Source organism: Oryctolagus cuniculus, chromosome 16, assembly GCF_964237555.1.
Source record: "Oryctolagus cuniculus chromosome 16, mOryCun1.1, whole genome shotgun sequence".
In the NCBI taxonomy this organism is placed as follows: domain Eukaryota; kingdom Metazoa; phylum Chordata; class Mammalia; order Lagomorpha; family Leporidae; genus Oryctolagus; species Oryctolagus cuniculus.
Genome location: NC_091447.1, coordinates 5,654,971 through 5,671,298, shown reverse-complemented (window position 1 = coordinate 5,671,298; position 16,328 = coordinate 5,654,971). Strand labels below are relative to the sequence as shown.

The 16,328-nt window shown below is 41.1% G+C and overlaps 1 protein-coding gene and 1 long non-coding RNA gene across 25 annotated transcripts in view; one reads left to right on the top strand and one right to left on the bottom strand.

Moving 5' to 3' along the window:
• Positions 1-16,328, top strand: part of DGKB (diacylglycerol kinase beta) — a 773,939-nt gene that overhangs the window by 755,290 nt on the left and 2,321 nt on the right. For 6 of the 12 annotated variants that reach the window (XM_051832537.2, XM_051832538.2, XM_017350433.3 and 3 more), the window contains one exon: positions 10,634-14,323. The exons of the other annotated variants lie outside the window; for them this stretch is intronic. In XM_051832537.2, the coding sequence (XP_051688497.1) occupies positions 10,634-10,741 (108 nt within the window). In that variant the 3' untranslated portion in view covers positions 10,742-14,323. Of the gene's footprint in view, positions 1-10,633; positions 14,324-16,328 lie in introns of those variants that run through there. 12 annotated transcript variants of the gene reach the window in all.
• Positions 12,731-16,328, bottom strand: part of LOC127487319 (uncharacterized) — a 58,330-nt gene continuing 54,732 nt past the window's right edge. For 12 of the 13 annotated variants that reach the window (XR_011382953.1, XR_011382946.1, XR_011382948.1 and 9 more), the window contains 2 exons: positions 13,016-13,968; positions 12,731-12,863 (listed from right to left, as the gene is read on the bottom strand). This is a non-coding gene — a long non-coding RNA (uncharacterized lncRNA). The remainder of the gene's footprint in view (positions 12,864-13,015; positions 13,969-16,328) is intronic. The other variant, XR_011382957.1, reaches the window with a different exon arrangement.

Genomic DNA, 16,328 nt, shown 5'->3' with positions numbered 1-16,328 from the left:
GAGCAGATGGGAGGCGAACCAGCACTCTGATATGGGATGCAGGTGTTGGAAGCACCACAAAGCTGACTCCAAGGAGCAGAGGATTTTTCCATGTTGCTTTGTTTCATTTTAGTTTTGGTTTTGTTTTTTCATATGGGCAAAGATTTAAAGATGTCCCAGAAAAAGTTAAACAGTTACTGTATTAAAGGTATGGGTATAATTTCACCATGGAGACACGGAAATAACTAAAATGCTTTAAAAATGTCTTTGACCTTCCTTGGCAGTTACCATAGAAGAATAAAAAAATATTTGGGAAAGCAACACAAAATTTATATCTTTCAGACATTTCAAGTCCAGGTATGCATATTTCCCTTGGGTGTGACCAATTAGTCTTCATTCCAGGAAAAAGTTGTGGATTTTCCATGCCTGTTTCAAATCCCAGGGAATTTCATCAAGTAGGGAAACCTCTCAACCTCATTTTTCACAGATTTTATTTTAAATCTTCACAATGAATTCTCTGGATTTGATGTTAGATCAAAACCTTGATCATAAAATCTGGAAATTATCACTGTCCCAGAAAAATAATGGCTGGAATCATAAAGAAACTAGGAAGGGATCTGAGAAAATTGTTAGGTTTCATCACTTTGCTTTTTTGGCAGTTATGAACCTGAAAAATTTAGCATGCACTTTATTCCTGCTGTCATATGGCTCAGCTACGTGCTTGAATTCAAAATGGTTTCCATTATTGGAAGGAGACAAGCTTATTCCAGCCTATGCTAGGTAGCTTTTAATGTTCCAGATAATTGCTAAATTAAACTATCCCCATAGACATCTTATGGCATTTATAGTGCTCTGAAAACTCCATTCATTTTAAGGTAACTGAATGCATCCAGTGATAATTAAGTCTTTAAAGAGATGAAACAGGAATCACAAATTTTGGCTAGAAATAGGGAGAAGATTTAAGAAGAAAATTCTACCTGCTGGGATACTTTCTAAGGACCACAGTACTGTGAAGCCCACCCTGGTGCAAAGCAAGGAGAATCAATGACAGTGATTATGCATGGAAGCCAAATTTGATTAGTTGGTGTACTACCAAGACTGAGGAATGCTGATGTGTATTGTAATTCAACGTTTTCATGAACTGAATTATGAATGGTGATACGTAGCAAAGAATACCCTAGAAAATTATTTCCACTTTTACCTAGTGACACAATGAATTGTGATTTTAAACTAAAATACATTTGTTCTACATTATGCCTCATAGTTCAATATTTGATTCTCAGTGTTTAATTATCTAGAATTGGAAAGTTGAGATCTGTGGGCCAAGTCTGATCAGCTGTCTGTTTTGTTTTTTTTGTTTGTTTGTTTGTTTGTTTAAGATTTGTTTGTTTATTTGAAAAGTAGTATTACAGAGAGAGAGGGAGAGACAGAGAGAAAGATCTTCCATTTGCTAATTTACACTCCAAATGGCCACAACAGCCATGGCTGGACAAGAAGTTTCTTCCAGGTCTCCCACATGAATGCAGGGGCCTAAGCATTTGAGCCATCTTCCTCTGCTTTCCCAGGCACATTAGCAGGGAGCTAGATTGGAAGTACAGTAGCAGGGACTCGAACCAGCATCCATATGGGATGTTGGGGTCACAGGCAGAGGCTTTACACACAATGCCACAGTGCTGGCCCCAGTTGCCTATTTTTGGCTGTAGCTAAAGAGTTAAGAGTGGCAGGGCCAGCACTATAGCGTGGCAGGTAAAGCCACCACCTACATGGCCAGCATCCCATATGGGTGCCAGATCAAGTCCTGGCTGCTCCATTTCCAATTCAGCCCCCTGCTAATGTGCCTGGGAAAGCAGCAGAAGATGGCCCAAGTCCTTGAGCCCTTGCACACATGTGGGAGACCTGAAAGAAACTCTGGGCTCCTAGCTTTGGATCAGCCAATCTCTGGCCATTGCAGCCATTTGGGGAGTGAACCAACAGATGGAAGCCCTCTCTCTCTCTCTCTCTCTCCCTCTGCCTCTGCCTATCTGTAACTTTGCCTTTCAAATAAATGAATAGATCTGTTTTTTTTTTAAAAAAAGAGTTAATAATGATTTTCACACTTTTTAAATGGTAAATAAAATTGCACAAAACAAGTAATATTTTATAATGTAGAAATTATATGAAATTAAAATATTAGCTTCCATTTGTAAAGTTGTGTTGGAATGTGGCCACTGCTGGTTTATTTTAAGGCAGCCTTTTCTCTTTACTATTAGGCAGAGTTTGGTGGTGGAAGACCCCACAGCCTAAACACTCACTATCTAGCCCTTCCTAGACCTTCCTAGAAATGGTTCCCACGGCATAAATCGCATAACTATCCTGAGATACATCACTCTCCAACGTCAGATTTCCATATTTAGTCTCAGATTCTACAATTTAGATTTTCAGCACTTACTCTTGGGCTCTTGCAACAAACTGAGGCATGCCTAGCCCAGACCAGACCATCTGAAGGTTTCCCCCCAGTTAATAGAAGAGAAATAGGCCACGCTGAAGAGTGATTGGAAACGCTCATTGGATGGCACTTCTTTCTCATTTTTCTCTTCTTTCTCCTGCTGTTTGTGTTCGTGTTCTTTGTAGGTTGTTGTTTTCCTGCCTTACAACATCCAAGTAACAACATCCAAGATAGTTTGCATTATTATTAGCTCTTAAGCAAGTGGTGAGTACAAAAGGCAGTGGTAGCTCACTCAGCATGCGTGTGAATCACTTGCAGCTCTGGTGACAAAGCTGACTTTCAGTGTAAAGGGTCTCAGATGGCACTGAGGAGCTGCACTTCAGTGACATCAGTGCTTCTGGTCCGAGGACCACATTTGGAGAAGGGTGACACTGGTGTGCAAGAAGATCACCGGCACCAAGCTTTTTAGAAATTATTTAGGGGATGCGTTGTGGCAGAGCAGGTTATGCCCACCTGCCTCCACTTGCTACGATGACCGCATCCCACATCTGAGGGCAAGTTCAAGTTGCAGCTGTCCTGCTTCCAGTCTACCTCCTGGCTAATGTGCCTAGGAAGGCTACAGATGACAGCCCAAGGACCTGGGCCCTTGCAACCCATGTGTGAACCCCCCGATGGAGCTCCTGGCTCCTGGCTTCTGTATGATCCAGCCCTGGCTATTCTGGGCCATTTGAGGAGTGACCCAGGGAATGGAACATCTCTCTCCCTCCCTCTCTCTGTGGCTCTCCTTCTATCTCTGCCACTCTGCTTTCAAATAAATTAAACATCTATAAAAAATACCAAAAGTTATGGAACATTGGTACCAAAATAAATAGATGCACTTTAAATAAATATATAGCTTGCATATATGTACACATTATATATACATATACATATGTACATTATATTATATACATATAATATATAAACATATATACATATAATATATATAATTATATATATAGCTTGTAAGAAAACTCGCCTTCCTCTTTTCCCATCATTCCAGTGTCATGAAGGCCAATCCTCAGATGCAAGCACTTTGATCTCAGGCTATTGTTCCTGTAAGTCACTCCATGTCTATAAACAATAAGCTCTGATGGCCATTTTGGTGGTTAGTTTCAGGTGTATTGTATTTTCTTGAAGCTGTGGAAAGGTCATCTTTCAACACTTTCACTTTACTCCCGCTCTGCTTACTAACACCTAGTGGGAGTTTTTTATGTGCCTGGTAGCACCGTAAGCATTTGGGGTACAGGGAGTCATTGAGTCCTTATGAGAAGCTGCTGAGCCGGAGCATTAAAATCATTGCAGTAGGAATGAGTGAAATGAATCCCAGTAACTCACAAAAGATCCCCAGACAGGACATGGTGAATGGAGGCAGCCCTTATGTTGTTCTGGTTTCCAAAAGAAATATATAATAATTTTATTTAAATCAATAAAAACATACAACCATTGAGACCATAAAAGTGATGTCAATTGTAGAACCAACACTGAATCACAATCACATTTTCTGTCCTATAAAGCTTTTAGAGAGTCTCCTTTCTTCTCTTTGCAAAAGTCATCCTCATAATAGTTCTCATTTTCCTTTTTCAAAAAAGGCCTCAGGCGAGTCAATTTCTCTGTTATCCACATTTTTTATATTGCTGAAACCCTTCTCGTAGGTCTCTGGCAGACCCGTCTTCTTGGGCGTCAGTTGAATCCTATCTCTTTCTATCTTGCTCTCTCTAGCTCCTATTTATTTCTACCCATTGATATCTATCTATGATTCATCTCTCCATTTATTTCTATATTGCTATCTATATTTAAACTTCTTTCATAGGTCACTCAATGGTTTGGCTGGAGAACACCCACAGCCATGATTAAAGGGTAAATAAGGAGGTAAAGTCTCTAGATGCTCTTGCGATTGAAAATGCCTTCACTCCACCCTTGCATTAATCAATACCTTGTCTAAGTATAGAATTCTTGGACAAAATTAACCCTCGCTTCGAGTGGAAGGTGTTTCTCTGTTGTCATCCAGCTCCAATATTTCTGAGAAGCCTCCTCCCTGCTGACTTTTATTTTTCTGTAAGTGGCCCGCTTTTTGTTTCTGAGAGCATTATAATCTCTTTATTTCCATGCTTTTAAATTTGATAGTAATGTGTGATTTCAATCAGGTAAAACAGGGATAGATATTTACTTGGAAAAGAGAGAGTGGGCAGGGGTGGGGAGCTGCTCTCCAGAGAAGTATCTAGCGTGGGATGCGGAGGGGGTTTAGCAAGGAGAGCTGGGAGGCTGAGTGGAACTCTCACACCTGGCTCTCGCGCTGGCCTGATTGAGTGTGTTACACAAGCTCCAGAAACTGTGTTAGTCCCTTTGTCCCCTAGTGTAAATAAGGGTGTTGACACCTGCCAGGTTAGGAGGATAAAATTGGGTAAACATAAAAATGAAATTATGAAGCAATCATTCTTCTAATGGTAACTACCAGAATGCCTCAAAGAGACTAGCTCTACCTCCATTCCAATCATACTAAAATACTTTAATAAGCTCTTGAATTTGTAGATGTAGCCCCCTGGAGAAGGGCATTGGGCAGGGTCTTCAGATCCATAAGGAAGAGAAATGCTACTTTTCATAAACATATGTGGTGGGAATATTTGATATTAACGGGCAGGGCACCAGGAAAGAATTATCTAATGACATCATACAACATCACTGTTCACTCTTCTAAACAGTTCTTCAATTCTACACTCCTCAATAGGAGCATTTTTTGAGTGGACTTTGGTTGAGAGCAACTCAAAGAGGTACATGAAGCAAACAATGAGAGTCAAGAGCATAAAGCACTTAGCATTAAGCTCAGCACAGAGTAAGAGCCAAGTAATCTTGCTATTTTTACCTTCACTGCTTTTTTTTAAAGATTTCTTTTATGTATTTGAGGGGCAGAAATACAGATAGAGAAGGAGAGACAGTGCTGGAGAAAGATCTTCCATCTGCTGATTCACTTTTGTTTTCTTTTTCTTTATCTTTTTTTTTACAGGCAGAGTGGACAGGGAGAGAGAGAGACAGAGAGAAAGGTCTTCCTTTGGTTCACCTTCCAACGGCCGCCGCGGCCAGTGCGCTGCGGCTGGTGCAGCGCACTGATCCGAAGGCAAGAGCCAGGTGTTTCTCCTGGTCTCCCATGGGGTGCAGGGCCCAAGCACTTGGGCCAACCTCCACTGCACTCCCGGGCCACAGCAGAGAGCTGGCCTGGAAGAGGGGCAACCAGGACAGAATCCGGTGCCCTGACCGGGACTAGAACCCGGTGTGCCGGCGTCGCAAGGCGGAGGATTAGCCTATTTAGCCGCGGCGCCGGCCTGATTCACTTCTCAAATGGCTGGTGCTAGGCCAGCTGAAGCCAGGAGCCTGGAACTCCAACTGGGTCTCCCACGTCGTGGCAGGGGCCCAAGCACTCAAGCCATCTTCTGCTGCTTTCCCAGGCACGTTAGCAGGGGGATGGACAAGATGAACAGCTGGGACTCAAACAGGCGCTCTATGGGATGCCAGCATCACAGGCAGCTCCTTAATCTGCTGTGCCATGGTGCCAGCCCCTTTTATTATTTTTAAATTGACAAATAATACTTATGTATATTTATACAGTTCTTTTTAATAACATGATAATGAGATGGGATCATAACACTATGCAACTTTAAGAAGATAATGGAAACAGGAAAACCATATCATAATCTTTTATCTGATCACCAATTGCAATGTGTACATTTCTTTTTCATATTGAATAATTACCAAAGAAAAAGTGAAACCAGTTTTTTTCATCATTACATTTTTAGATGTGGGAAATCATAATCGAAATAGAAGGGCAGAAAGAGAAAGCATCGAGGGAGGGCAGTAAGAGTGGTTTCTTGATTCATGTTACTTTCCAAAGGAGTACATGAAAATGGAAATCAAAGCCTTTATGAACAGCATTCTATTGCTAGCAATATTTATCTTGCATTTCTTTAAGTTTATTTAGTTAGTTTTATTTACCTGAAAAGGAGCAAGAGAGATCTTCCATATGGCAGATCACTCCCCAAGTGGCTGCAATGACCAGGGCTGAGCCAGGCTGAAGTCAGTAGTTTGGAACTCCATCTGGTCACCCACATGAGTGACAGAGACCCGAGCACTTGAGCTGTCACCTGCTGCCTCCCAGGGTGTGCACCAGCAGGAAACCAGATAGGAAGCAAATGCAGGACTCCATCCATCCTCATAACTCGATATGGGATGCAGGTGTCTGAAGCAGAGGCCACACCCACAGCAACAGGACACCTGCTCCTATTTTGCATTTTAAAACGATGCTGTTCTTCCTTCATGCAAGCATTCTGACTTCCATGAGCTCCTTCCTCACTTTTTTATGATTGGCCACAATTCTCTCTTGGTTGTAATCCAAGATTCTCTTGGAAACTAAACAATCAAACCCAGTTTGCAAAGTGCATTACCCATAGCCAATGCACCCTAAAGAGTATCCTGGAACAGCAGAGAAGGTAGAGGCACTCAAAGAGAGCCAAACACCAGATCTGCGTCCTCAGAGTGCTGAAACTTGGCACCTTCCAAGGTCTCTGAGGTTGGGCTGTATAGCCACTGTTATTTTTCTAGGGGATACAAAATTAAATAATAATGAAGATGAGAATACAAGTATTGAATGCTCAGGATACAGGCTGCCTCGTGAGCAGCCAGAACCTGAGCTTATCCCAGAATTTCCAAAGCTCCTGAAGCTCACACCTGGGCTTCCCTTGAGAACACCACCAACGATCACTCTGGGCTGGATTCCTTCTCATCTTTCCTGAATTGCTTTCCGTTTCTGACCAGATGCACAGACATGGGATGATCCAATGAGAACATGGCTACAAAGAATCTCAGTACACGGAAGACCTTTCATAAATGCAGCTTAATCTATGCTCTTTCCCCTGAAGGAGGGGAAACATGAGTTATCTCTCACTTCCACAAACAACAGATAAAAAAAAGGTCAGTTACATTTCTTAGAGAGATAGAGTCAGGTTAAATAAAGAGCCGTTACTCTGACACTAGGACTGATGAAACAACCAAAAGGCAGGTTATGGATGATTTGAAAAAATAAAGCCAGCTGGTAACCTGCTTACAAGGTGACAAGAAGGACTGTGTACGAGGCAGTAACACAGGTTCAGAGTCTCATTGTGTCAAGAGCACAGAAGGGCCAACTGTGCTACTATTGAAAGAAGAATGAACAGGCAATTTTAAAGGGATTTCCAGGGATCCATGTTGAGATGCAGCAGTTAAGATGCTTGTGACACTGGCATCCCATATGAGTGCTGGAGTTCAAATCCCAGCTGCTCCACTTCTGACACAGCTCCCTGCTAATGTTCCCAGGAAAGCAGCAAAAGATGGCCCGAATACTTGGGCCCCTGCCACCCATGTGGGAGACCTGCTGGAGCTCCTGGATCCTGACATCTGGTTTCAGTCTGCCCCAGCCTTTGCTATTGCAGCCATTTAGGGAGTGAATCAGTGGATGGAAGTGTCCTCTCTCTCTCTCTCAAACTCTCTTCTATCTATCCCCCCGTCTCTGTATCTCTGCTTTTCAAGTAAATAAATGTTAAGAAAACTTTTTTAAAAATGGATTTCCTGGAGAGCCAGTACTGTGGCATAGTGGCTAAAACCCCCGCCTGCAGTGCTGGCATCCCATATGGGTGCCGGTTCAAGTCCCAGCTGCTCCCCTTCCAATCTAGTTCTCTACTATGGCCTAGGAAAGCAGTAGAAGATGCCTCAAGTCCTTGGGCCCCTCACCCACATGGGAAGACCCAGAGGAAGCTCCTGGCTCCTGGCCCAGGAGATCAGCCCAGCTCTGACCATTGAAGCCAATTGGGGAGTGAACCAGCAGATGGAAGACCTCTCTCTCTCTCTCTCTCTCTCTCTCTGTGTGTCTCTCTGCCTCTCCTCTCTGTGTAATTCTGACTTTCAAATAAATAAATAAATCTTTTTTTAAAAAATGGATTTCCAGTATAAGTATAGTCAAGATCAAACAAAATTCAAATATCTAAAAACACAAAGAAGAAAATATCATGGATAATAATTAGGTGGCAATTTGACTCAGATTTGTCATATACTGAGACTTGATTTAAGGATAGAAAGATTGATTTCTTTCAAAGTCTTAAAAATAATTTGACACGACTTACCTTAGTTACTTAATTGTTCTAATATTATTATACTCTCCAACAGATTTAGTCCAGCAACTATGAATCACAAATATCTACTTTCTTTGTTTAGTTGCTAATGTTCTGTGTGAATCTAAGGTTATCATGTAAGTAGTATGTGATAACTGCTTCCCCAGGTACCCATTTCAAAATGACATTTGTATATAGAAGGCTTCATTTTCATGGTTGGCATTAAAAAAACACTGCCTTTCTGCTTAACCTCCTGCGTCAGCGTTGAAGGCACCTCTTCTATTCCCCTTTTCGCCTGGATTGTGATCTCTTAGGCACAGAGATTGTGCACTGTGTATTTATTGGAAGTTCCTGAGACAGTGTCTGAAGCATAGTGCGAGCTCAATACATTGCATGAATCGAATAAATAATGAATGGTGCTGTATTGGCTCCCATCTAAAGCCAGGATTCAGAGAAGTTTAATAACCAATGCAGCAGTGTAGTCGAAAGCTGAATTATTAAGAGAAGAAGCTGACAGAGACCATTTTCAGTCTCCATAAGGAGGAACTTTCTGGCATCTTAACAGCCTGACTGGCAATTTCCCAGTTCATAAGATAACAATCAAGTCAGATATCCAGAGAGTTTGGGGGTCAGTGTAGCCTAGTGTGGCCTTTTACAGGTGCAAGTGATTTTTATTAAAAAAAAAAAAAAAAAAGAACACTGACTCTTTCCAGAATAACCTGATTTCCACAGACTTAAATAAAGGTATTCATTCTTTCAGAGTTTCCAGTTACTTCTCTCTCTCCAGGCTGTGAAGTCAGTTCCCATCTCTCTGAATGCCCCACTGCTGGTGGTAATGATCCTGTCCATGTGACACCCTTTATTTTTATTTTATTTTATTATTTTTTTTTGGTCTCACTGCTGTGAGTGAGTGACAAGCGAAGGATATTCATTTTAGCTTGAAAATGTCAGACATGCACTTTAAGAGATAAATTTTTTGCAGCTTTTAATGAGCTGGTGTTTCTGAAAGAAATACTCATCTCTGATGCAGATACTGTACAGGTGACAACTGATATTTAATAAGCGATGGCTCTTGTATTAGTCGCAGTTCGCTAAAGAAAATGTCTCAGATTGCTTTTGAAAAACTCTCAGCATCAGTAGCCCAAAGGCAAGATATGACCTTTTTATTACATAATGAGAATCATTTATTATCTTACAATGTATCTTAAAGTCACAGACAAAATGCCACTTTGATAATTGCTTTCAATTAGCTCTGAGCATAGCATATATTCATAAAATGTCTTCCCTAATTTAGAGTTGAATTAGAGAAAATTGCAGGCATAATCTACTTTAAGGTTGTCTCATTTAAGGTGATTCGTGGTTTTATATCAAAGAAATCAAAACGAGTAGTTTTAGAACAGTCTCTCCAAGTGTTTTAAGCAGGCTTTTCAATATTTGATTCTATTCTATTACCAATTAATTAACAAATTAAAAGACGAGTTCATCATCTCTGACCTTTTATGCCTGTTAGCTTCTGACTTTCATCGGTAATGATTGTTTTTTCTTTTTTCTTTTCTTTTTTTTGAAATGAAGCCTTGCACTTCGTGTGGAAAGGGGGAAACAATCTGATTAGCAAATGAATAGGATTTGCATTGGTACCAATCACATCCTCCTTTTGGGGTGTCCCTGGGACAGAGACTGGGCTGGTGGATGGGGGCTGCCCTGTGACAGTCAGGACTCATCCTTTAGAATCATGCGATCTGATTCGGCAGCTCTCTGATTTGACTATAAGTGAAGCTAGGGTAAATATGGTGCTTAAAATTCCTTTGGCTAAGTTTTATTTTTCATCAGCATTCTGAGATTTGGAATATGATGTGAGTGCATATCCACAGCTCCCCTTTTAATATTTTTGACATAAGAGACATTGTGAAAGCCCATCTTACACTTGTGGTGTTTCAATAACTCATGAACCATGATTAGCCTGGTAAGAGATTGTCAGAAACTGGCATTGTGTCTGGAGATTACTCTACCCTCTTTCTCTCTCTCTTTCTCTCTCTCCTTCTCCTTTTTTCCCCAGATAAAAATTACACACAAGAACCAAGCCCCAATGCTGATGGGCCCCCTTCCAAAAACTGGGTTATTCTGCTCCCTCGTCAAGAGAACAAGAAACCGAAGCAAAGAATAATCCTGTATCATCTCCTCCTTAGAAATGCAATTAGCATAATTGGGCCATGGAACACGTGTGCTGGAATCTTTGAACCCTTTCAAGTCTCCTGTTCATGCAAAAACCATGGAGTTGGTTTAACAGGTTTTGTTTTTTTTTTTTCTACCGAGCTAATGTGAAACTCAGCTAATAGAACATTTATTGTCTCAGTTGTCACAGGCATCTTTGCATGAAGAAATACATGAAGTAATACTGCCTATTTTTGTTGCATGCATCCCCATAAATTTTTATGTTTCCTGGTCATGTCTTCTCCAATTTCCATTTACTAACCCATGAGAAAAATCTAATTCCAATGATGAATAAGCACTGTCAGTAATGCTACAATGGTCATAATTGTAGGTTGCTTTGCTTTTCCCTGTTAGAATCAGCGTATTAATGATCTTTGACCCTTGACAGAAGGGAAACTTTTAACTCAACAATTTTATGAAATAGTTGTCTACAATACCTTGCTGTATCTAAATACCTTTTCCTCAACATCTTAACTCCTCTGAGTGGAAATTAAAATGTCAGGTATAAAGTGTTCTTGTGATGAAAAATAGAAAGCACTTTTTGTTTAGCTTGTTTTTAACTCCAGAAATAAGTGAAAACTTGTTACTTGGCAGTGAAGTGTGGTAATATGGTAAGCCTTCTTCCTTTCTGCATGAGACTCTACAAGAATTCATAACCACAACAGTAACCAAATAGATGTTTTAAACTATGTGCCTAATTAATGTATTTCCCACCAAAGAGTCAGAAAAAGATGCTTGAGAGAAATGGGTGGATGCATAGTTAATTAAGCATCGTGGAGATGTGTGGTACTACGATTAATTACGCGATGACCAAATAGCTGGAAGAGATTTGCCCATGAATTAGGTTTAAATTCTCAGTTTCCACATAAAATAGGCTATACAACACAATCAAAGCTCATAGCTGATTTCTTGCTTTTTTTGGTCACTTATAAATATCCATGTCTGTAATTTTTCATGGCTCTGTTAAGTGTACTTGAAGAAAGTGAACAATTGCATCCGTTCCTCTCTAGTACCTTTAAGAAGAACAATGAGTTCTCCGAAGCAGCTCATGCATGTGATATGTGCCACCCCCTCACCTACTGCCTTCCTCAATCTGTGACACTACAAATGTTCATTTGCATATAATGGCTTGGCTGGGTGTCAAAGGTGTCCATGGCATGGGTGGAAGCTGGAAGCACTGATTGTTCAAACAAGTCATGGAATGGTACTTTGCTCAGTGTTTCATCGAGACTATGCCATAAAATGAAAAGTCCCTGTGCAGCCGTGGTATTGTTCACTCGTACTGACCTGCATCTCATCATTGCATGTTTTATGTTTTCGAACATATCACAAGGAAAACGAGTGCTTGAAATGCATGATTTATTGGTTTTTCTCTCCACTCTGCATTAAAGTGCCAATGATTTATCAGTTCTATTTTTCTATGGATTCATTCATCTTTGAATAACAAATAGCATTTCGTGATTCTGTTGAACACAGCCTTGCGCATGGATTTATGGATTTCAAGTGAAATTGCTATAATTTTAGTTCTTTGGTTTGAAAACTCAACTGAATGCTGTTATATTAAATAGCTACTCTCAAGCAATGTGCTATAATAGATTATGTATAAAGCGTATTCTCTTAGTGTTCCCAGAACATTGGACAGTAAATATCAATCAACAATAAGTTTAATTGCTTTAAAAATAAAAACATTTGAATAGAATTGGGACATAATTTAGCATTCCCAGAAAAATCATGAACACAATTGCAAATTTAGTACAGCAACCACTTGCCCTGGTATAATAACAAAAGTACACCCAAAGAAACCTCAAAACAGCAACAAATGCATTCCTAACATAATGTCACATAACACACACACACACACACACACTGATTTTGTGTGTCTATGGTTACAGGTAACAAATATTTTCACATGAATTGACAAAACTTTCCACCATAGGCAGGCAGACTTTGTGTCGAAAACATTTTGCAGCCATAAATTATTTTATATTCGGTACAGCATGCAATGACTTCTTTTGGCTACCTTTTATGGTACATAGCTGGAAGACAGCAACAGCCCGTGCCTCATTCTGAGCGATCTGTGGAGTGCAAAGCCATTGGACAGACAGTGAGATGAGGCCAGTGACACAACCTGCCCCCCGAAATTCCAGCTCTGAAATCATACAAGGCAGCTGCCCTGCAGTGTGAACAGATAACCATACTTAGCACCGAGGTAGTTACTCACACTCACCATCACATGGATTCATCGGTACCGATAACCAATGTCCACAGATGACTCAACCTTGACTTTGCCCAACTCATTTTCTACAGATACTGATGTGCAGTGCCCTTCAGGCCCACTACTGCTGGGGTCTGGAAAGTTATCTTTAAAACTTTACTTTGATGCTTTTGAAGTCACTGAAGATGTTTTCTCCATTTTTTATGACGGCTTCGTGTGAAGAATATATATTTTCAGGAAAATTCTAAACTGAGAGATCTATGGCATATTAAAATATGGAAGAATGAATGTTAGCTTTATGAAATGGAAACTTCTCTTCTATGTGTGTGGATGTTTGTGTTGCCGAGTCAAACTCTTTTTAAATGCAGTAGACACGACAGAATAAATTTTCAGTGGATAAAGTTCCTTGATAAAACTGACACTGGACTTGACGGAGGTCAGAGGAAGGTGGAAAGAGACAGCGGCGCTCTGCTAAACACTGCCAAAAACTGAACTGGTGAACAGAGAGATTCCAGAACCTACCTGCATATCCACGCATCTAAGAAATAGGAATGATGGTATCTATGTAGACCCTGAAATTTTCAAGTACAGAAATGTATTTTTGTAATCCATGTGTATACCATGTGCATTTAATGTGAAAGGTACTGACTGTGATGGAAGGCAATAATGCCTTGCAGGAAGTGAAAAAAAAAAATGACACTGTAAAGCACTTTTCAGACTGCTTGTGTGCTCATGGCCAGAGGCTGAGAGATCTCACGTGGACAGGGACAGCCCATTGCAGGCAGGGATTTAAATCCGTGAACGGGAAGGGACCACATACCTGTTTCTGTGCTCTGTCTTTTTCTTTCTGTAGGGGCCTGGGAAGCAACTGTGATGATGACGAAGGCGTTTTCTTTGAATCTCTGACTGTGTCCCCTATTCCTTAGATGGTTCCATTCCTTTTTGTGTCAACATGAATTTGTCCTCTACTCATTGTGAAAAAAGAGAATGGACTTTTCATGGTACATGTAATCCCCAAAGAACTACAGATAACAGAATTTATTCTAGATAAAAAGACCAAACCCTTGTAACACACATGGAGGCTGTAAAATACCTGCAAAGGAGCTTTCATTTTGTGAAAGGTAGAAATCGCCCCCTGAAGGTCCCGATTAAATTTTACTGTATTTAAATAAAGTTTGAATGAACTCAACATTTGAAAGATTCTAAACATGCCTATTGTGTTGAAAACCATGGAATTCATTGAATTATGGTATCTTCACTATTTTCTCAGAAAGTATTATATACAATATCCTGCCTTTTGGAATAAAAATGTTAACCACTCACTTCAGCGTTAGTCCTTACTACCATTTTGGCCAGAACTGACTGGAAATGAGCCCTTCACAAAGCCAGCCAGCCAGCGCACCTGTATGGGGAGGTTCTGGGCCAGCCAGCTGCCTTAATACAGGGGGGAAGAGTCTTCGTGTTAGGGGACCACATCCTGTATCTTCCAGAACTGAGCCATTGTACTTTGGGCTTCTTTGTGTCCCAAGTTGCTGTTGTGAATGTATTCTGCCAATGTTATAGATTGCAGGAAAGCCACCCAACCTCCTGATAGCTTGAGGGGTGCTGGAATTGGATTTTCTGGTTGTATATGGTGTTAACAATTTCAACAAATATCTCCTGGGCATTTTATTGTGTAAAAGATACTTGGCAAAGGTCTACAATGATTTTTTTTAAAAAGTTTTTTAAAGGATAAAATCTCTTCTCTAATCAACTTTGCACCCAATGGAAGAATTGAGATGAGATCTAAACAGGACTCAATCAGTGAAGGGCCTCCCAACCTGCTATGTGTCCATCTCTTGGCCTATGTCTCCAGCTCCAGCTCCAAAAACCAAGTATGAGCAAGGAGCACCAGACACTAACCCAAAAGTCCCTCTCCTGACCCATTAAGGAGTTCTCCAACCTGCACACATGTCCAGAATAGCCCAGGACAGCCAATATGTGGCCTTTCTGGGGTGGTGGCACTGAGCAGCAGTCATTTTGAGGATGCACCTGCACGGAAGGAGGAGCCAGCTGCAAATCTAAGTGTCTTGTGCCCAGGATGGGTGCAGATCAAAATGTTGTGCACCCAAGTGTCACAGCCACGCCTCCCCACCCAGTAAAAATGCCTGCACAGCTTCATTCATTGATCGAGCCTCAGAACCTCTTCCCAACGTGATGGAGCAGAAGGCCCCTGTAAACCTCTCAGGTTGCACATTAGCTTCTTGTCAACTTCTATTTGCAAGTGAGCCAGAGAACCTGGGGTCAGTCACAGAATTCAGTAAATGGTCACAAGACATGACAGGATAACAAGGTAAGCAAAAGGTGATCCAAGTCCAACTCAGGAAAAGACGATTTGGTGAAGGGATACCAAAAGGCCTCCACTGGCAGGAGAGGGACAAGTGGCTTCTTCCATTAGCTGTCACATTCCACCTGGGCATACCCAATTCAGCACCTGGGTGTGTGTGATGACCAAATTAGCACAACTCAGATTTCCATCTCCTCAATGGCTTTGGAAAAGGTAGAACTTTACAGGCAGACAGAAGCAGAGCTAAGGGAATTCAGAGTAAGAGAGCATGGGACACAGCTCATCCTGTAGCTTAATCACCTCGTTTCATTAACAACATCCATGATTTTGAGGCCGGCATTGTGCAACAGCCATATAAGCTGCACCTCACAGTGCCAGCATCCCATATGGGAATGCTGGTTCGACTCCCAGCTGCTCCACTTCCAATCCAGTTCCCTGCTAATGCACCTGGAAGGGCAGCAGAAGATGGTCAAAGTACCTGTGCCCCTGCCACCCAAGTGAGCGACATGGATGGAGTTCCTGGCTCCTGGTTTTGACCCAGAGAAGCCCCAGCTATTGTGATCATTTGAGGGGTGAACCAGCACGTGAAAGATCTCTTTTTCTCTGTCTCTCACTCTCTCTGTGTCACTCTGCCTTTAAAACAAATTTTAAAAAATGTTTTTAAAAAATGATTTGGGAATTTATAAATGGAGCTTTGGGATAATGCTTCCACTTCCAAATATTAGGGGAGAAAAGGAGCAAGAGAAGGGAGGAAAAGAAAGAGAAAGGCAGAAGAACAAGGAAGTGAGGGAGGGAAGGTGAGAGAACAAAGTCAACCCTAGGAGAATCAGACTGCTGCAAGGGTTAACGTCATATTCTCAAAGAGACAGCATGAGCAGATAAACCATTCTCAGGTATTCTGAAAGAGACATCTGGCCCCTCGGCATTTCTGGGGAGTTCTAACTACCTTGCAAGGTATAAATATAACTTTATGAACTTTCTAAAGCTTATGAGAACTAA